Source organism: Galendromus occidentalis, unplaced genomic scaffold (genome assembly GCF_000255335.2).
Source record: "Galendromus occidentalis unplaced genomic scaffold, Mocc_1.1 scf7180000077466, whole genome shotgun sequence".
NCBI lineage: Eukaryota > Metazoa > Arthropoda > Arachnida > Mesostigmata > Phytoseiidae > Galendromus > Galendromus occidentalis.
The window spans coordinates 479,675-500,267 of record NW_003805454.1 but is presented as its reverse complement, the minus strand read 5'-3'; the positions used below and the strand labels follow the sequence as shown (position 1 = coordinate 500,267).

The 20,593-nt window shown below is 50.5% G+C and overlaps 4 protein-coding genes across 4 annotated transcripts; 2 read left to right on the top strand and 2 right to left on the bottom strand.

Moving 5' to 3' along the window:
- Positions 1-4,483: 4,483 nt before the first annotated feature.
- Positions 4,484-5,043, top strand: LOC100903896 (uncharacterized). The gene is made up of 2 exons (XM_003744405.1): positions 4,484-4,641; positions 4,844-5,043. Exons 1-2 carry the CDS (start codon positions 4,498-4,500, stop codon positions 5,015-5,017), a joined length of 318 nt encoding a protein of 105 aa, XP_003744453.1. The 5' UTR covers positions 4,484-4,497; the 3' UTR covers positions 5,018-5,043.
- Positions 5,044-5,484: 441 nt separating this feature from the next.
- LOC100908370 (longitudinals lacking protein, isoforms H/M/V) lies at positions 5,485-7,807 on the bottom strand. The gene is made up of 4 exons (XM_003744433.2): positions 7,655-7,807; positions 6,388-6,833; positions 6,087-6,294; positions 5,485-6,009 (listed from the first exon to the last, which is right to left on the bottom strand). The coding sequence occupies exons 2-4, from the start codon at positions 6,821-6,823 to the stop codon at positions 5,589-5,591; spliced, it is 1,065 nt and encodes a 354-aa protein (XP_003744481.1). The 5' UTR covers positions 6,824-6,833; positions 7,655-7,807; the 3' UTR covers positions 5,485-5,588.
- A 299-nt stretch (positions 7,808-8,106) lies between these two features.
- On the top strand, positions 8,107-15,314 carry LOC100908229 (DNA repair protein rad50). The gene is made up of 23 exons (XM_003744432.2): positions 8,107-8,304; positions 8,543-8,724; positions 8,819-9,063; positions 9,271-9,415; positions 9,498-9,630; positions 9,913-10,092; positions 10,206-10,293; positions 10,390-10,559; positions 10,661-10,762; positions 10,857-11,005; positions 11,116-11,266; positions 11,362-11,559; positions 11,727-11,923; positions 12,017-12,223; positions 12,318-12,568; positions 12,675-12,796; positions 12,902-13,043; positions 13,133-13,335; positions 13,502-13,716; positions 13,816-14,110; positions 14,250-14,423; positions 14,637-14,810; positions 15,010-15,314. Exons 1-23 carry the CDS (start codon positions 8,236-8,238, stop codon positions 15,154-15,156), a joined length of 3,939 nt encoding a protein of 1,312 aa, XP_003744480.2. The 5' UTR covers positions 8,107-8,235; the 3' UTR covers positions 15,157-15,314.
- A 298-nt stretch (positions 15,315-15,612) lies between these two features.
- LOC100908090 (cholinesterase 1-like) lies at positions 15,613-17,655 on the bottom strand. The gene is made up of 2 exons (XM_003744431.1): positions 15,890-17,655; positions 15,613-15,769 (listed from the first exon to the last, which is right to left on the bottom strand). The coding sequence occupies exons 1-2, from the start codon at positions 17,653-17,655 to the stop codon at positions 15,613-15,615; spliced, it is 1,923 nt and encodes a 640-aa protein (XP_003744479.1).
- Positions 17,656-20,593: the final 2,938 nt, after the last annotated feature.

Here is a 20,593-nt window from a genome sequence, read left to right as displayed (position 1 = left end):
TTGTCCGTGTCAAGACAGTGACACGCTCTCCTACCGTGACTTCGAGCCAGCAATTTCCAGATCAATTATGCGAAGTAGCGGTAAAGACGAATTCCGTTCGACTCAACCCCATCACGAGAAAGTCTTCGGGCAATCGGATTCGTACTGAGGAGTCTCCGGAGCATAGATGTTTGACGCAGAGTTACAATCACAATATTCTTGAGCATGAGGCAGTCATCCGCGTCTCCCTGTGGTTTTGTCACCTCGGTCCCCTAGTTTCAACAGCCGCTCCGAGAGACATGAACAAGATGGGCGATTGTATTGCGTATACACACACTCCAAAACTGAGGTCGACAGTGTTGATATCCGGCTAGCTGTGAACACGAGTTCTAATGAAGTTGGGAATACATATGAGGGATTGATCTGCTGCTCGGCTCAGCATATCTCCTCTCCATATCACTCAGGGAGACGTATCAGTAATTCGAAGCTTTGCCTCTTCCGCCTCTATCCAGTCGACTCATGTGAGGAATTATGCCGAGAATTCTATTCATCGGAAGGGTATTGCAGAAGCCGCCTACATACTCCAGCTCACGGAGCCATATTATTGCGGAAGGGAGCCGTCTTGCTCAACCAGACCTCTTCTCTCTTCCCGGTTTCCCTTTTCTAGGCGAAAGGAAGTCTATATGAGAACTCCTCCGCCTATACATGCTCATTTGCTCGCGCTCAGCCATGCTTTTTGTACGGAAAGATGGATTTTTCGAGGAGTTGCTGATTTAGGCTCATAATTCCGCGTCGTTCTCCACGTAGAATTCGTTCAGTGGCTGGCTGGTGCGGAATCGAGGAATAAATATCAGAAAGGTCCGTCCTTCCGCGCGCTCATCGTAAACGACACTGAAGGAGACGGCTTTCAGCCGGGTCACACGGCTCGATTCGCGTCCACGTCCTGACATTTTTCTGTGCCGCCACAACCGATAATCACAGACGAGTATCGGTAAAGAAATTTAGCCTCTTTTGAATATGCTCCGACCGCGACCACCACTCCTGCTCCTGCCAACCACAGGCCCGTTCAGCCCGCGATGTGGCTGCGAAGCTTCTGGGATCGATCGACGTGGAGCTTCTGGTCGGCGATCGGCCTATCAGAGGCTACGAATTCTTTCTTCTCAACCGACACAGGACGTAGGTACCCTCTTCATCCACCGTCGTGGGGGGTTTGTGTCAGCTTTGCCTGAGTGAGTTGATTTCCTCATTAATGGGGAAGACCGCACATATTTGAAAGGCTCCGCTTCGGAGTGAGACCTAGAGGTATCGAGGATAGAATCAGAATCATTTCGAGCATAATCAGGAGCCTCCGGTCGAACCCAAGTCGGAGTCAGAGTCTCCCACGTCTCAATCGGTTCACGCTGATAGAGGATTCGGAAATGCTCGACCCGAGGGAAATAGTAGCTGATTGTGACCCTTCCCACCGGTAATCGACCCCATTGTGTTTTACAGGAACGGATTTCCTCTGCGTTGTTTTCGCGACCCGGCTGCGGATAAGTTATGCCTCGGACACACTATTAGAGCGAGGTGTTCGATTACCGCATGCGCTTCGCCCTTACGGAACGGCAACAGCTCTTCTCTGTCAGAGACACAATAGGTTATCACGGGAGGGTTCTCTGTATTCGCCGATAGCGGTGCAATCGCGAGAGCTTTAGGAAGCCCCCGGACTGTGCATGGCGTCGAGCTCACCACTCCATCCTCAGATCTCGACTTTCAACCAAGCTGACCGCGAATCACCGGCGATTTTTGCAGGCTGTGCACATGAATCGACGGAAGCGAATTGAAGCTGAAGATAGATAGTAATCATCGCTTTACCCTCAATATCTTCCTAATCATTTCGAATAATCGCCCTGTCTAATCCGCTGATTGAATGTCGCGAATATCGTCCCAGAGGTTTAGCTTGAGAGTTGATGTGGCACCGTCTTGCGCACTGAGCACCCTGCCTCCGATGTTGTGGAGATTGCGATTTTACCTGAGCTCGACAACCTCGCAATCTTAACCCAGGTGATGAGCACGGAAGGGGACATGGGGGACGATTCGGAGGGGGAGGGAGGTTGGGTAACTGGAATAATTTCTCTGAAGGTAAGGCCTCGAATTCGACGCACGGATACCGAATGGCCTTGGGAAGGAACGGCGAAGGGCGTAAAGATTGGCACAAAGATCGGATGACTGGATACATGGCCGGTTGGAGGAAGGGACAGCTAGTCAGTCGTCGATGTCTTATACGTGACCTCAATTCCTTGCTTGAACGAATGCCCAGCGGAGCCGACGTAGATTCAATTTTGACAGCGTGAGGTATTCGACGATCGACATCGCGCCTCCCAATCGTGACGGCTGATCGCTTCTTTGTCGTTCATCGAGATGAAACTGGATCAGACCGTCCCTTCCTTATTCTGGACGGCCTCTCGCGACCTAATGTGCCCCGTACGATGAGGGAAAGTCCAAGCAAGTGATCGGGGTAAATAATTAGAGATTCCGGTGCCCTTGTTTCGAAACCAGTATCTTTGTCGATCGAAGAGTCGAATTACATCGACCCTCACTGGGATCCCGAGTCTCTTGCGAGTTCCCCAGGCGGATATTAATTGAAGTAATCCCTCAGAAAGTCCCGAAAGGGTTTCAGCGGGGAAAGCTATTGACTCTTCCGATAGCTTGATGGATCGCTGAGCGGAAGCGATTCGTGATCGCAACCCTAGTTGGAAGCTGTCGATTTTAGTCCGATCTCAAAATAGGAATAGCGTTCACGCACCGCTCGGGAACGGTCCTTCTCAGAACCCCGAGGGTGGAACAGAGTCACGTCCGCGTCTCAGAATGAGCGTCCATATTCCGTGAGCATAAAAATAAAATCATCGTTGGGACGTCGAGACAAAAAGCTGTAATTAGACTTTGCGCGGGGGAGTCCCGAGGAGTGGGGCACATTACGCTACGGGAGCCATGTCCTCACAAAAGCCTCAGGACAGGTTCATTCTGTTGAGAGACAGGCAAGCGAGGTCTGTTCAGGAAGAGGCGCTCCTGTCGAGAAAATACATTGTCGCGAGCATCGTTTAAGGAGAGATTCTGTACTCATAGATTGAAAACTTTGAGTAAGTAGGTAATTGAAATTCGTAGCTCGCGGCTCGAATGGGATATCGCCCACGGCGTGTCCGGCAATTTTTTTCTCTTCCGCTACCTTATATGCTAACAACATTCAATATGCCTCTCGCAGTTCACGCTACGCGGGCGACGCGCTGGCCAGTCACAGACTGCGTGTAAGAGTCATGAATTTTGCGGTCCGCCGAACCGAATGTGTCATCGAATGTGTTTTTGGAGAATTCGGGGAAGTCTCGTTCATTACTTTCGATCTCGGAAGCTCTGCGGTCCGCTACTTCATAAACTAAATAGTGCAAAGACATCATCGAGGCTTCCGAATATGGATTTTCGTTGCGGAGGCTCCGTTGGAAAGCCTCCGACCACCTATTCCAGTATTTGCGTAATCTGTGATTTTGCGGAGAGCGAAAAGAACTATCTAGTCCAGATCTTATTCGGAGAATAAAATCGATATGGCCCTCTGGACGGCTCAGGTGTTCCATAGACGCCACCGTAGAAACGTGTTCGAACTCCAAAGCGGAAGCTTCCGCAGTTGAGCAACGTCTACTGTGCGGCCATCTTTCACTCGCTTCGCTTCCTCCCGAGAAACAAAATTTGTGTTCGCGATCGGTCTGACAGCTAGAACCCGTGGAGCACAAATCTAGAACAAATACGGACGTCTCGGACGGGTCCCAGCGAGGGTGCCATCCCGAGCGTTTCCAGCTGTGTGCTGCGAGTCAGACACGGAACTGACGTTCTGAATCGATTGATACCGATCAGAAAGGTCTAGTTCCGAAACCGGACGAGTTCGGATGGGTACCTGATATATTGTCCGATTGTGTTCGCTGGTCGAGATATCTGACGCCACCGAGTTTGACGCGTGAGGTGATTCTCGAAGATGAGCCACTCAAGTCCATTGAAGATTGGAAGACCACGACCGTGGAGAGCTTCGATTCTTCGAGGTAGATGAATTCGCTAGGAAACCGGGCGGTGCACTCTAAGAATTCAGTCTACAGATATTCGACGCGAATATCCTAACGATCCGGGAAAACGCTCAAGTTTCTGTCTGTTTATCTCCGTGATCGTCTGTGGATCCGCATCCAGTCGGTCTCGTCTGAAGTCTAGAGTCCTGGGCCGCGTCGAGAAGCCCCCCGCCAAAGTGAGTCGAGAGAGATTTTCCAGATATTCGAGACGCTCTGCTCAAGATCGGATTCCTCGCAGAAGAGAGAGCGCTGCGACGGGAGATCGAAACATTCCGAATCTCAGCGACATCGGCAGCATGAGCACATACGTCTTGTATCTCCCGCATGCTGCGAGGACCGGACCTGGAGCATGAGAGGCTAGCACAGTGCCGCTTTCGTCTGAGCTTGCTTCCGAATAAAAGCTTAGTACTGCCGGACACAGTCCAGTCCCACCATGAACGTCCCCGCTGTCCTCTTAGGTCTCTGCACGCTGCTGACCGTAGCTTCTGCCCAGGGTCCCCCCATCCGCGACGAGTGGAGGAAGGCCGCGCGGGAAGCTTGTGGCGGAAACCTGGAAGCGAGAATCAACACCAGCGCCGTGAGGATTCTCTTTTAGGATTATCCCCCCATATTCTTGAAAAACTTCAGATATCCCCCGTCAAACCCCCGGTCAGATCATTATCAGTCGTGGGCAGATAACGAGGAGTATCCCTGAATCAGAAACCACTTCGCTCCAAAGAAGGCTCTGTACATTTCGACGTTTTCGGAGACTTCCTATGCATATACATTGTTTGTTGCAGCTCGATCAGGAGACGTGTGTCGTTGATTGCGCCAAGGCCGATGGCTCGATCGCGAGGAGAGACGTCCCTCTGAAAGACGGATCCCCCTGCCACAGACACCACATGGTCGCCCCTCCTTTCCCCCTTCTGTTGGGAACGTGCAAGAACAGATACTGTGATGTGAAACTGCCTTGATTCTATTGATTAAAAATCTTTGAAAAGAAGCTCTCTCTCTTCCGTTCACCTTCTGGCGCCATTTCTCAGTGTCGCCCGTAGGTCTTGATGCCGAGGAGGTTCATTCACACACACCGATGCGGTTCCATATTTTTTTACGTCGTTGAATTTCGTCGCAAGGGCCTTCGCCCTCTGATTCGATTCTACTTTCGCTCATCCTGATTGATCCCTGAATCACAACACGCGTTAGCATGGTGGACGTAGCTGATATGACTGCGTGGTAGATGGATGAGCACCGAAGACTTCTCGAAACGATCCAGCTGTGCCCCGTCGAATCATCCAGGTCGTAGCGAGCCTTAGGATCATCTCCGATCACAGCGAGATCCTCATGTTGAGGTAATTGACAAGTGCGCCAGAGCACCTTGACTACCGATGTTTTTATTCTTGACCGGAATTCCCACTAATACCGGATTAGGTGGATAGAATCGCTTGAGATGGGTCTTCCGAAAGTTTCGGATGAAAATTTCTTATTTACATAATATACAGGCTCTGAGATGATGCATAACTTATTGAGGCTTAGTTGGACAAGAATTCACTTCAGGATTATCATCCCGTGCCCGTCATCCTGAGGATGACGCTTCTTCAAGTGAACAGTAAGATCTCCGCGTAACGTCGACTGGAAGTCACAATAAGCGCACTTGAAGGGCTTTATTCCTAGGTGGGCCATGATGTGTCGCTTCATATTGGACGGGAAAGTCGCCGTGTGAGGACACAACATGCATTGGTGCGTTCGAACTCCTTGAGGGTCAGCAACAACCTTATAATGTACAGAAACAACATCGTCCAAAGTTTCACCGGGGTTCTCGGCAATCAGGCCCGCTTCGATCCGGTCAACGTGTTCCTTGCGAGGAACGAACGAGACCTCACTCGCTTCGAGAGGCTTGTTACGTAGCGCTACGATATCGAATCTCTTCTTGGGGCAGCTCGATCGTATCGCAGTCCTTATGCTGGAACTGGGAATGAAATATCTTTGAGCTCTCGAACACTTGGCGAACGCGGGTACAGCATCGGAATCTCAGTCGTCACTCACTTCATTTGCGTGCGAGCCAATGAGAGAGATTTCGCGATGGGTTTCCGTTTGGCGACGACGATTGTCCTCGAGGATGGTGACTCGCTATCGGGTGAGCCACCCAGTGCTTCGGAGTTCACGCCAGAATCCATCGCGAAACTCTCACTGTTCTCTTCGTCGCCTCCTCCGATAGCCTGCATTTGAACCAGCTGGCCATCTGCCATCATTTCTGGAATCAGCAAATGCGGTTTGAGATCTGAGATGCGCCCGGGCGCATGGATAGTTTCCCTCACGTGGCTCAAAGAATGATTCGAGCACTCACCGGATACTTCTAGAGGACTGTTATCGCTCATGTTTTGCTCGGCCTCAGCTGCGTTCTGAGTTTCGGGCTTGGGAAGCTCTCCGACCTCCTGTATGACACTGTTGAGTCCCAAGATATTGGCGGCCTTCACGAAGTTATCCAAAATGGGAGCTTTGAAACTCACTTTTCCGTGGTACATGTAGTCCACAAGACACTTGAGAGTTTCTATGTCCATGTCTAGCATGACGATCACCGGGTGCTTGCACGGATTGTTGAGGAGGACTTCTTCGAAGAACTTGCTCTGCGAAGCGATGACGATTTTATGAGCCCTCGCAGAACCATCCTTGCAGACGAGCGTCGTGTCCAAGAACTCTTCATTCGAGTAATACTCCTGGAACTTCTCGAACAAGTTGTTATGGGCAATGCTCTCCGCTTGGTACTCCTGCATCGTGCCCATAATGGCGAGGCTGAAAAGAGTTATTGCCTCAAGTTAGAGTGATTGAGCAATCCTCGGGAATGCTTCGGGGTAGGGGAAGATCTCAGCAGAATCCATCATTCCCGAGAGTTCTGGGCTTGAACGGTAACAGAGCGATCAGTCCTCTGATCCCGATGGAAAGAAAAGTATGATAGGAAAACAATGACGTAAGACCCCCACTCTTCGTTTGGGAAATCAATCTCTCCTCGGCGATTTGCACAGGAGGCTTTGGGGCTCCCCGCGCACTCATCGATTTGCCTGAGGAGCTCGATGCCTGGCCGATGGACGAAAATCATGCGAGCGTACCCGAATTGTTTCTTTTCCGTAGAGAACCATGAGCCGCTGTACTACTGAATTCGAGGTTCTCAGTCGAAGGTGAAGCTTCCAAGATCGATTCTGACTATGAAATCTGCGCACTCCATCCACAGGGAATGACAGCCTCGGGGTGTGCGAAACCTCATGCCGGTATCAGAGCGAGAAGCTCTCAGTGATGCGGCAAACGAGAATTTTTCGGCTCTCTAGTTGGAATCGATTCCGTTCGATCGTGACCAGCTCAGTCCCCCGTGTACCCCACGAGTGGAAGCTCTTCCCTGGACAAGGGTACCTAACGCAAACTTAGCGATGTTCGTGGTTCCAGTCTGTCGTCCCAGGCCGGAACCCTTTTGTTCCCGAACGAGATTTCTCAGCTGTTCCACCGAAACTTCAAATTTGATGGGTAGTGTTCGAATTTCGATGATTTGATGGTCCGAGGACAGTCATGTAGCAGATGATCCTTGTTCTGTGCTTTATTTCTTAGTCTAGAGAAGCACGAACCTCTTCCTTCGAACGATTCAGCCCCGCGTAGATTATGGAGATTGCGGAGAGGGTAACACCGAGTTTCCTCGTCGAGACGATCGCACGGGATCCTTCAAGAAAACCCTCGGTGAACGGTGAACGTCCTAGTATGGCGTCACTGTTTGTTGTTCTCCCGCTAGTTTCCATTCCCACTCGTCCGTCGCCGAATCGCCCTTTCCGATTCGGCGCGAAGTTCAAATCGAGTGGGATCACCGAGCTCTCGGATGATTCAGACAGAGCCGACCGACCCGAACCATCGTCGAATCGCTTTCATTGGGAGGATTCAGAAAGGAAAACCCCACTGAAATCTAAACTTGGCATTCAGTCAACGTGTGAGCGGGACTTCTGCCGCCACAGCACTCGTCTGCAAGCCTCTCCGGGAAGCTTGGATTTTCGATTCCATGTGTTCGTCCGTCTGGCGCGAATCAGCTGACGAGCAAGCGCGGACTTGTCTGCTGAAGGCGAGCTCCGTGCCGAACGAGGACCGGAAATCGGCAAGCGACTTGTTGCTTCCTTACTACCGTTTTATGAATCAGTGACGATCCTCCCCAGCTGGAGACATGTCACGAATCGAGAAGCTGACTATAAGAGGTGTCAGAAGTTTTGGGCCGGAGGAATCCGATACACAGGTGCGTATTTCGGTCGTCTCGAGGAAGGATTATGTTCGTACCCCAACCTTCTTTCGTCGAGAACTTCGCGGCTCGCCGCAAGCCTCACTCACATCGGGTGCACGAGGATCTGGCGGAGCGTCTTCAGTCCTTCGCGAGTGAAAATTGAAATGTCATCGATCCATTCGACTTCGGATCGGGTCTGCCCGATGGGGCGGATACACATGCTCCTGGATGAAAAACTCCCTTTATTGCGCAGCGCATATCATTCACTCCTCCGCTCACATTAATTCTGGGGCATAATGGAGCCGGGAAGTCGACAATCATCGAATGTCTCCGGATGATGACGACGAACGATATGCCCCCCGGTCAAGGCCAATGTTTCATACACGACCCCTCGCTTACGGGTCGTAACACCACGCACGCGAAGGTGGAGCTCCGGTGAGTGAAGACCATTCCTCGCCCCCCTTCGATGAATCTCCCCAAACGGACGAAAACTTCGAGTGTGACATCTCAATCGATCGCTCGTTCCCAGGTTGACGGATGCCAAGGACAGACAGTTCGATATTTCAAAGATCTTCACTCTCACGAAGAAGGACAAGACGTATAAATTCTCGACCACCGATACCAACATTCTCAACAAAGAAACCGATGAGAACCTCAGCTCGAAGTGCATCGATGTGAATGCATTCATGTCCCAGGCCCTGGGGGTTCCGAAGGCTGTTATTCAAAACGTGATCTTCTGCCATCATTCAGAATCGGACTGGCCACTAGGTGAAGGTGAGTATCTTTCCAAGCTTGATTCTCGACAAGCTGAATGTAGCTCGTGGGGATTTTCGACTTCGGCTCTCGATCCCGCATGTCAGCCCAGGACGAGCGGACTTCAATTATTATCATCCATGTCAACCCGATCCTCTTGAAAACCACACCGGACTCCATTGCCAGTCAATCTTCTGTTTGGACCTAACTCCCTCCGGCTTTTTGCAGGCAAAGCTCTGAAGGAACGCTTCGATGCTATATTTTCGGCCACGAAATACGTCGAGGTACTCGAAGTTCTCAACAAAGAGAGAAAGGAGATCAAGGGTCGCATCTCAACGTCTGAAGCTCTGAAGAAACCAGTCTCCGAAAAAGTGTAGGTCTCGGTCAGTCTCGAGCATTCATATTTTAAATAATTATCCGAAATGTACCTAACTCATCGACGGCTCGCATTCCAGCGCAACCTACAGAAATGAACTCAAAGAGATTGGCTGCAAAAAAGAGAAGCTCGTGGCAAGGAAGAAAGATTTGATCAGGATCCGCGACGAAGTGGAGCGGGTTTTCGGAGAACGCAACGAGGCTGAACGGAAGGTGCGTTCCTGTCCCGAACATTCGAGAGGGACCTTACCAAACGAGTCCGGGGTCGAGATTGAACTGAATCGAATCCGTACAGCCTGGAGGCAGGTTCTGGCCCTGGATGGAAGTTTCGTTAATCTCCATCGACGTATACGGAAGCGATGTATAGATAGAGTATAGTTAACCAAATATTGATGCACTGCTGGATGGAAATCACGGGGAACTGAGGAAAGATCGAGGCTGAAGAGCTCGTCCAGTTCTTGAGTCGAACTGACGATTCTCGGTTCTTCATTCCAGTATCAGGAACTCGCTCTGATCGAGCAGGAATACCGCAGACATGCGGATGAGTACAGCTCTTGTAAGAAGCGGTTGCAAGAGCTCAAAGCCGGCGTTACGGAGGTCATGGATCGACCTCGTGATGAGCTCGAAGAGGAGCTCGAGAATTTTGACTCTAAAATGCTCAAACGGAAAGAGAAGGTGAAGCGATTCTAAGTTTGATCACCGCACCCATTCTGTGTGGGGACCAATCGTTTCTTATCGGATTGTTTCCTCGGAGTCGATCAGAGCTAGATTTGTTGGTCTCATTTCAGGTCGAGCTTAATAAGGAAAGAATCAAAAAGATGAAAGCCGCTACCGAGAAGAAAAGGAACGAGGTTCAGGACAAAGAACGCGCTTTCGGTCTGAGTCATGACGTTTCCCGATCCGATCAGGTTCCCATCCGCGTCGGTCTGCCTGGATAGGGTTACACAGCTAATCAATCGTCTTGCTTTCCAGTGCGACTCGAAAGCGAGTTCAAACAACACCAACAGAATATTTCGAAGCTCATCGCTAGTCTCAAGAGTCTTGATCGATCACTGGAGGCCGGAGCTGATATATCTCTCAGTGACTATCGTGATAAAAAAGTCAGCGACCACGTCAAAATGTTCGACGGGAAAATCAAGGAGGTAGCATGCATGCGTACTCGGAATTTTACGCTGGCTTTACGCTTCCATTGTTCGATTGCTTCCAAGCGGCCTCTCACGAAGTAACTTTCTGCTCGATCCAGATGGAACAAAGTCTCGGCAGCAAACGTCAGCGATTTTCTTCGGAGCTCGAGTCTTTACAGAAGGAAATTCAGAAGCAGACCGAGCTCAAGGCATCGCTGAAGGTAGCCATGATCAGGATTATGCTAACATCGCTATTCGCTACCCTCCATGGGTGGGAAGAGATGGAATGTCACACCTCACAATCATAACTCGCAGACCCAACTGGATTCCCTCGCTGCCAAGAAAGATGGGGTAGTCATGGACCTATCCGACAGAGAGGACGAGCTTAAAGAAGTCGCGTGCATTGGAAACAAACTCGAGAAGTTTGACCGAGACATCAAAGAAATGGAGGATAAATTGCGAACGTGAGTCGTCTGATTCAGGACAGGAAATATCACGGATCGCTCGAGGCGCGGAAACTCCTCCGACTCGAGAAACAGGTTTCCACTGATATCTAACGAGTTATCTCGTTTAGGCTGAAACAGCTGACCGAAGAAGGCGACATGGACGAGCTTTCCGACAAGATAGAAGAGCTGGCCAAGAGGGAGAATACTTTGAACGCAGAACTCAGCAATGCCACGAAGAGCAGCGCCATAAAGAACAAAATCAAGTCCTTGGAGGATCAGGTACATCGAAAGCTCCATAGCCCGGAGAATTTTGAGTGCTTCTCCCTGAAGCGATTAGGGTGAAGGTAATTACTACGTTGATGATCTAATCACAGATCGGCAAGAAGGCCAACGGAGTCAACAATTTGAAAGTCAGAATCACGAGAGAACTCAAGGAGCCTTTGGCGAAACTCGAATTGGAGCTCCCCCAAAAAGAATGGGCGCGAGCCACTCGGAGCGCGAGCTCTGATCTCGAAGCAGGCATCAAGGTTTTGCGGAAGAGCATCGAATTGAAAAACAAAGAGGTTACCAAGGTAAAGATGGTCGCAGACAAACAGAAAGGTCACTCGAGTATTCGCATTCGGCAAGGGTTGATTGAGTCGATTCTCGTCGATTGGCTCTTTCGGGGCCCTCTCATCAACTTCTATACGACGGGACGAACTTCAGAATTGTTTTTCTCGATATCAACCCACCATTGCAGTCTCAAACCGAGTTGGACATGAACGAGAAGGAGATGAGCAAGCTCCAGAAAAAATTGAAAGAGCTCCGCAACAAGATCGACGATGAGATTGGATTCGAGAGCACCCTCGACGAGACACTGCGCGAGACCGAGGAGACGGTGAACGAGGCGCGAAATCGCGATAGTATTTTCATCGGAACGCAACACGTGTACAGCAAGTGAGTTCCGTCGCTCACCGGCGATCTCCCTCGATGCACGTCCACCGAATCTACGGGCTGCGGGTCATGAAACGCTCTATCTTCCCACTTCAGATACAAAAAGAAGATCGCGGACCAGAGACGCTCTCGAGTTGAACAATGCTGCCCGCTCTGTGATACGTCCATGGAAGAAGACGCCGTTCGGAAGCTCGAGCAAAAGCTCGAGAAACTTATGATGGAACTTCCGAAGATCCGGAAGGACTCTGAAAAAGAGGTCGTGGAGGTCAGCGCGAAGTTGAGCAGACTCAATCTACTCAAGCGGTTGGTGGATGAAAAAGAATGAGAAATACAGTCATCGATCCATAGGATCCGATTTTCCGCGGAAAATGACTTGGTATCAATCGTTCTCAATCAGAGACGACCAGGAACGAGAGAAAATCGAGAACGACCTCCTCCCCGATCTCGAATCGAAGGCGAAGTCTTTGAGGAGCGAACTCCAAACACTCCGGGATGATCTGTCGTCGCTCAAAACAGACCTGGAGTCGAAGATAGAAATCGCCGGGGTTCTGAACCGCTTAGCCGGTTCCTGCGACCTCTATGACAGCGGAGTGCGCGATCTGGAGAGCCTCCGAAACGATCTTAAGAAAGAGAAGAACTCCCTCGAAGGTAGCTCGACTCCGCTCTGATCGACACACTCTCGAATCTGAATAGCCTCAGGAATAAGAAGATTGATAGCTCTGGTTGTGGGCCTTAGGAGACGAGAATTTTTCAGATGATTGTCGCGACGTGGACGACGTAATGCGAGACATGAACGAAGTCAAACAGAAGAAGAGAACTTTGGATGAGAGTTACAAACAAAAACAGAATCGGCTTCAAGAAGTTTCAGACGTTCAGGTGAAAAGTCGAGATACGAAATAATTGGATCGACCGACGAAACTGGATCACGGGACATTCAAGTCCGCATTGCGATTCTTATGAGTCGAGTTTTTCCCCGGACAGGTCAAACTGGGTCAAGCGAGGAACGAGAAGCTACAGCTATTAAACAAGGCGGGAGCCGAGGCCCAAATCAAGCAGGCGATCAGTAAACTCAACAAAGAGTTAGCTCAGATCGAAGAAGAGATCCCGACTATCGAGAAGAAATGTGAGCTCCATGGAGAGCTAAAAGTGTCTCGCATATGAATGGTCCGCAGAGGGTCGGATCTGTAATTCAAGACGGGATTCGGATTCCAGTGCGGACCGCGAACTCGACACTCGAGGAGTCCGAGAGCTCGAGACAAAGGCTGGCGCGGCAGCAGGAGAAACAAATCGATGAGCTGCAGGCGAGGATTTCAAAGACGAAACAAGAACGGGAGGAAGTCGGAAAAATGTTGCGAACTCTCGAAGAATTTGAGCAATCCGACAAGGAGAGCAAAATGAGCGCAGCCACAGATGAGGTTTGTTGGTCGGAGTCCCTGTCACCTTCGTGAGAATGGCTCGCTCCTGGGGCTCGGGTTCGAGTCTCCCATCTTTTATCAATCAGAGAGCGCCTTCTGACTCATTCTGACACCCGCTGGGGCAACTGGAGCGGGACTTCGAATCTTAAGTATTCTCTTCCGCCAGATCACTTCCCTCAAAACTGAATTCCGTCGCGTCAGGGATGAGTGCGAGGAAATGGAGGAGACCACTCGTCAAATGGAGCTCGAGGTCGGCTCCGAAGCCACCAGGAGACGAGAACTTTCCGACAACATCGCAATAATCGTTAAAACCCTCGAACTCGAAGAGCTCAAACAGAACGTCGATAAACATAAAGAGAAATTGGCCGAGCATAAGTCAGGGTAGGCTGCCTACATATCATGGCGAGTTCATTCGAGCCCCAGAGAGCTTCTTGGTCTGCACAGGGCTCGACTGGTCCTGTGATCAATCTTCCATTGCAGAGACGGAGATCATATCGACATTCTGAATCGCATCCGCGACCGTCACGAGAAACTGAAAGCCGAGGAGCTGACGACGGCGTCTGAAGTTCACAACGACGAGAAACACATAATGGAGCGAGAAGGGATCGTGCGGAAGCAATTCGAGAGCGCCGAAAAAGAATACAAGGAATGGCTGACGAACTCGCTTACCGAGAAGCAAATATCCCGAGATCTCGACGTCGGATACACGGCACTGAACAAAGCTATCCTGGCTTTCCATCAAGAGAAAATGAATTTGATCAACAGGATAATCAGAGTGAGGGTCCTCCCCCCGACGAGAGTTCCTCTCTCAGACATGCGGCAACGTTCGGAGGCTTGGGTGCATCCCGGTTCGAATGGGAGGATATTTGAATTTTTATCTTAGGACAGAGTAACCCCTGTATCGATCCCTTCAGGAATATTGGGTGCGAGTCTACAAGGGCAACGACATAGACCAAATCCAGATCGAGTTCAATGAAGACACGGGGGCGTCGAAGACGTCCACCAAGCGGAGCTATCAGTATAGGGTAGTCATGGTCAGGCAGGGAGTGAAACAAGATATGAGGGCAAGATGCTCCGCTGGTCAAAGAGTGAGTTTCTGATCATCGAGCGAGTTCCTACGTGGTCTCTGCAGGGTGCTCAATTGAGCGCTGCACTTTCCCCCCATATCGAGATTACTCGGTGGTCAGAGAGTATTTTCTTATCTTGTCTTACGTGGTCGTGGTCAGGTGTTCTGTGAGCTCTTGTGATCTCCCGTGTTAATCTTATAACGCTCCAAGTACTATTGAACTTGTCTGTAACAGGTTCTCGCGTGTATCATCGTCCGTTTGGCGCTGGCGGAGGCTTTTTGTGACGGATGTGCGATGTTGGCTTTGGATGAGCCGACCACGAACCTCGATTTCGACAACATGAAAAGTTTGGCGGAAATTCTCGCTGATATCGTCCGCAACCGTAAGACCGAGAAGAATTTTCAAATGGTTCGTGCTCCACCCGAACGCCTTCACGAATACGACCTATCCCAAAATGGATGATAAGAAAATAACAATGAGGATGATTAATGATGATAATAGTCGGGGTGATAATGAGTCTTTGACCGAGTTTGTACATTGTGTATCTGAGATACCGATCGTTTCGCTACTTGTATCCATAAGGGTATGAGAAATATCTTTGCTTCAGGTGGTCATAACCCACGACGAGACTTTCATTCTCGCGCTCTCTAAGCATCTCGAGGACATTGGAGAAGTCAAACATTACTTCGAAGTGAAGAAAAACGACGACAACATGTCTGTGATCTCCAAGAAGCGTCTCGACGTCGATTACTGAAGCCCCTTATTATCTACTGATCCCCTTGTTCGATTATCGGACATCTGACTTTTAAAATAAGAGGTTAAAAAACGAAAGTTCCTAGAATTCCGCTCTTAACGCTCTCGTCCTCGTGATCTGAGTGGATGGTACAATAAACGGACTGATTCACGAAAGAATGGGAAATTCGCTTGTCTAAATATTTCGGGGCTTGACCCGATTCTTTATTCACAGATGACTCCAGAGCTTAATCTAAGTTTGCCTACTTTACAAAAATACAATGTACAAGTTTGCGTCTCATTGTCGCAAACTTGGGCGCCTCAAATTGTCTTGACGCGGCTCAAACCGCTGTGAATTCGTCGGTAGAGGATTGTCAAATGAATGTCTCCAAGCCGACACGCCGTGCCGAGACGCTCATCCGATGCGACGCACGGCTCGAGAGCGATGGTATACTGTCTATCGGTGCGATTCCGAGTTCTACGAATTGGAAAGGAAGGATTTCCACACTTGGCAATGATGGCTCTTCGGACCGTGCATCAGAGTCGAGTTCAGGAGATTTATTCTGATAGTGTCCCGTCCGTCTTCCTGGTATTGTGGCCATGGATATAAGGGTGAGAACGGGATCGACGGCGACCTGTTGAAGATAGGAAACATGAATTAGAGATTTTCCCTTGAGAATTCCTCTCCCGCTCGGGGCAAGAGCGGCTGCTTCTATAGGTATAATACATCTCATCTCGGAATGCGAAAATCTTACCCTGTTCGTAGGAAGTTGCCGATCATGCTCAAGGACTCCCGGAGTAAGGACTCTTCGGCTTCCGTGATGCCCCGCGAGAAACAATCCAGGAAGCCGTGACTTGCCTGTCCAGACGTTTCAGCGCGGTCCTTTATGTGGAGCTGGCTGCCCATGGTGAATCCGATGTCGTCGTAGTGTGTCGGCCCGATATATTCCGGCCAGGCACTTGTCGATGGGCGGTGAGCCCACATGTAGCGATAAACTTTGACTCCCTGATTGTCCATGAAAGTGGAATACAGATCGGCGGGACACTCGAATAGGACGTCTCCGAGCAGAGCACTCATGGAATCCTGGAGTTCTTCGACATCTTCGCTGTCGTCCCGTATGTACGTGAACACCGCTCTCCTCACGAAGTGCGCCGGGACGCTCAAGACCGATTTTAGCATAAACCAGGCCAGAGCCAGGAAATTCTCCGCCGAAGGCGTGTCGTAGCCCGCTCTTTCCATGGCGCTATTCGCGAACATTCCTCCTTCGTTCTGGATGGTTCCGATGAGGACTTCTTCGATTCCTGCGTTTAGTTTACTCTGGGCTCCGCGGAACGGGTATTCGGGTATCAAATCATCGATTCCAGCCATGGCTTGGAAGTTGACCAGGAACTGATCTCCAGCCGCACTCTGCAGTGTGTCGAAGAATTTTTTACCATCGATGAGCTTCATGCATGTGGCAATCTCGTCGATATCGCGCTCGTCGACTTCGTCTGCCGAGCTACGGCAGCCGAGAACACTAGCCGCATAGATTCCGTTCGAGGCACTGTTCATGTGCAGTGATAACGCCGCAGACGGAGCCGATCCGCTCTGTAAGATGGCCCGGTTGAATAATCCCTCCGCGAGAGGACTGCTCATCAACATCGACACCGCGATGGCACCTGCAGACTGTCCCCATAGGGTGAGTTTCTCCGGGTCTCCACCGAGTGCCTCGGCGTTCTGTTTGATGAATCTCGCAGCGAGGAGCATATCGTATATCCCGGCGTTCCCGGGAGCGTGACTGCTGTTCAGGTACAGGAAACCGAGAGGACCCACTCGGTAGTTGGCCGTCACCACGATGACTTTCTCCTGGGCGACGAGCTGTTCTGGATCGTGGATGTAATGCCCGTTGTAGCCACCGTAGAAACTGCCCCCGAAAAAGTGGAGAGCTATCGGGAGTCCGCGAGCGTTTTTCGGTTTGTAAATGTTCAAGTGGAGACAATCTTCGGACATCGGGTGGAACCTGTACGACATGTTGCGCCGGATGAAAAATTCGTCCCTTTGGATACAGGCGGGACCCATGACCGTAGCGTTTCGTTCTCCGATGTACGCGATTGGCATGGGATGTTTGAACCGGAGGTCTCCGACGGGCGGCTGAGCGTAACGCACACCGAAGAAGGTTTCGACCCCGGTTTGCAGTTCAGGCACCTCCAGCCACTTACCGTTCCAGAGACCCGAGGTCAGATTCACGCGGGGATAGTTCACCGATCCGGATGCGTGGCTCTCGTCGGAATCCTCCGAATCAGTTAGGGAGTTCACGTCGGATGACAGGAGATCGTTCTTGAGACTCGCGATCACTTCCATGGCATCTTCAGTCAGGTTCGTCAGGGGAAACGGGGACTCTTGCGAGAGTTCCGGATCGAACTTCAATGAGCGAGAGGTAACCTTTGAATTCCGGCTGGTATTCCGGAAGTTCCCCGCAGGCATGGCATTTCCTAGCGTGCAGATGCAGAGTAGCAATCCAATGCTAAACGTCTTCGACATCTTTCTCTGTAAGCCGTCCACTGTCCGAGCAAGCGGAACGATTGACGAGGTTCTGGTGAATTCGGTGCGCGGATGAAGCTTTTGAATCGAGAGAGAAAGAGACAGGTTCCCTCTGCCAGAATTGTCGCACGGGCCGCTCGGGCGGCCGCAGAGATAGCGAGCGAGCAAATGAGCGAGAGAAAGTGATAGATCGGTCTATCGCATCGATTCCGATCGTGATTGGGGTGAATTGCAATCGAACGTAAATCCGCTCATGTCCCGTTACTTCGCGCACTCGGAGAAAAATCTGTCACGGGGCGAGGGTGAAGAGAGACCCTCGGAACGAGGAACAAGAGTATTCATGAGAAGGAGATCGGTGAATGAGGCGGATACATTCGGGCGGCGCGGCGCTCCGATTGCTCGCTCTGATCTCGCCTCAGCGCCGCTCGTGATGGTCGATTGGGAGACCCACGGTTAGTCCGTGGGACGGATCCTGTGTATCGTGGAAGAACGTGATAGCCCCGGCGATCAGTCAATGCTCGAGATATCTCAGAAAAGCGAGTTCGTCCAAACCTTATCTCAGATTTTCACGGTCACGTACTCATCCCGCAGAATGTTATCGGATGCACCGCATAACGATCAAGTGGAACGATCTCTAAGGGAGATCTGCAGGTAAGTTTCGAATAGCAGGTACAGTCGGGGTCGCAAGTCCCACTTGAGAGTCGCCGTAAATTCTCACCGTGTCACGGACCACGCTGGATGTTTTGCCTGCGATTCCTCACGCGAGAGCCTCGGCACGAAGCGGCTATAGAGAGCTCGTTATCGGACTCCCCTTCGTGGTCTCATTCTGAAACATTGCCTGGCCTAGAATCAATAAAAATCCTGATGCACATGTAGGCTGCAGACGATACTCACAGGAAACTTGTGGTTTCCGGGCTGCAGAACAAGGACTGTGAGCTTGGGAACGTCTTTAATGACGCAGTGAGCCGGATTCTCATATTAATTGATAGTTAATTGATCGAGAGAGCCTCCATCGCGAGCCAAAGAATGGGGGGAAGCTTTATCTCGGCATTCTCACGAGTGAACTCGACTCCTCCGGAATCTCGAGTTTATCGGAAGTTTATCGATCACTTTATCGGAAGGAGCACTCGACACCACTCGGACCGTGTGAAAAATGTGGTGCGCTCCCAGCTTACCCGAGGAGGATCGGAGCAGGAGCTCCAGATGCCCAGAAAAGGCCATTGCGCGGACACTTTTCTCTTCGTCGGTCGGGTTGGGTTGGGACGGAGAAGATATGGGAGTTTGGCCCCTCTGGGGGTTAATTTTTCTTATCATGAACTTACAGGACGATTACTTCTTCCGATGCGATATAGGTGATCCAATTCCGGCGAGGGGTGTCGAAGAATGCATAAGACAAGCTCTTCGAGAACATGAGCCACGGAATGGTGGCGACCTGAGACATCCATGATCGACTGCGTGCAATCAAGGGCGCATTGACGTCACAAGAGAGTTTATTATGTCGGTTTACTTTTTCTTGCTAATATTCGGAAGCATTATCGGGCGAATTCCCTCCGCTCTTCGCTACGATCGGCTTTCGGCGCATCTGCGTCATCCCGGATCCCTGTCGGCTAAAATTCCGACCGCATCCCGATCAGTTTGAACCGAATGTCCTAATCGCTTACATTCATCTGACAAATTTTCTGCTTACGGAGCAGCCGATAATTCTGATGCAGCGCAATCGAGACACTGCTCATCTCCCTGATGAGCACCTCTTGATTTCCAGCTTGATGTCTCCTCAGGATCGCTAAGTCGCCCAGCTCTAATCGGGAACGGCTCGGCAGCCGTAAGATTCCGCTCAATTCGGAAACGTGGAAATCCAAGATTATTCTCCCGTCGGGCCGGCTCCGGATCTCAGAGGAGACGTGCGAAATCATTCTTCGAAAAATTCGATAATTCCGCTGGCGGCTTTCTGAGTATTTTCTGGCGGGCTGAGTGAGGGTTAAGCAAATGAATCTTTCTTCATGCTTTGAGCGGAGTTTTCTGATGGCGGGAGAAACAGACGACATGAAGTAGCGGATAAATGAACTTCTCACAGCTCGCGAGCTTCCAAGGAGCGTGATATAGATAAGTCGATGCAAAACCAGCAAACAGCTGGTAGGCACTTGACGAGCACCCAAAGACAACGAGCTCGATGACCTTGGGGAGTTTGCGCGGGGACAATAGAGGAAGGAATCATTCGGCTCCTGGCGCTGCTGTCGATCAGGAGCTGGGGAACATCGATTCAGATCTGAGGATTGTACAGAATCGCGCGTGGTAACGCCTCAAGTTTCGGGCCAAGTCGAACCCTGCTTCTGTCTTGTTCGTAAATTGCCTACTATGATTCTTATAATTGTCGCCGCGACAGCAGTGTCAACATCGACATCCATAACTCTGCGTCGCTCACGGATGAAATGTTTGCAGAGCATTTACGCCTTGAGATACATATCCCATCGGAGTCGGAAACCTTCTCCCTTCTCAAGGGAATTCAGCTCGCTCGGATCTCCCAGACTCTGCCTATTCGCGAAATCAACGATTCTATCGTTTCTGGAGCTCATTGCATGTGGTTGACATTTTATGATTATGAGAGCCTCAAATTTTTGATGAATTTCGTCGATGAATAAATCATCGATAATTCGAATATTTGAGTAGCGGAAATCTGTGTGCAGTTCCAAATCCAGCCTTGAATAGGCCAGCGATGTCAGTAGCGGTGCCGCTAGACAGATTCGGGTTGACCGTTCTAGGACGGGCGATGCAGAAGTTGTCTTTCAGTTTCTATCTATGTCTCGGATTAAGCGCGATTATCGGCGTGGCTTCCGCAGATTTTGAGCCCTTCAATATATGCCGTGAGTTTTTCGTCTTCGTTTGTCGGTGGTGCCCTGCGATGAGTATTCGATCGGGCCGAACTTTATTTGCTCTCTCC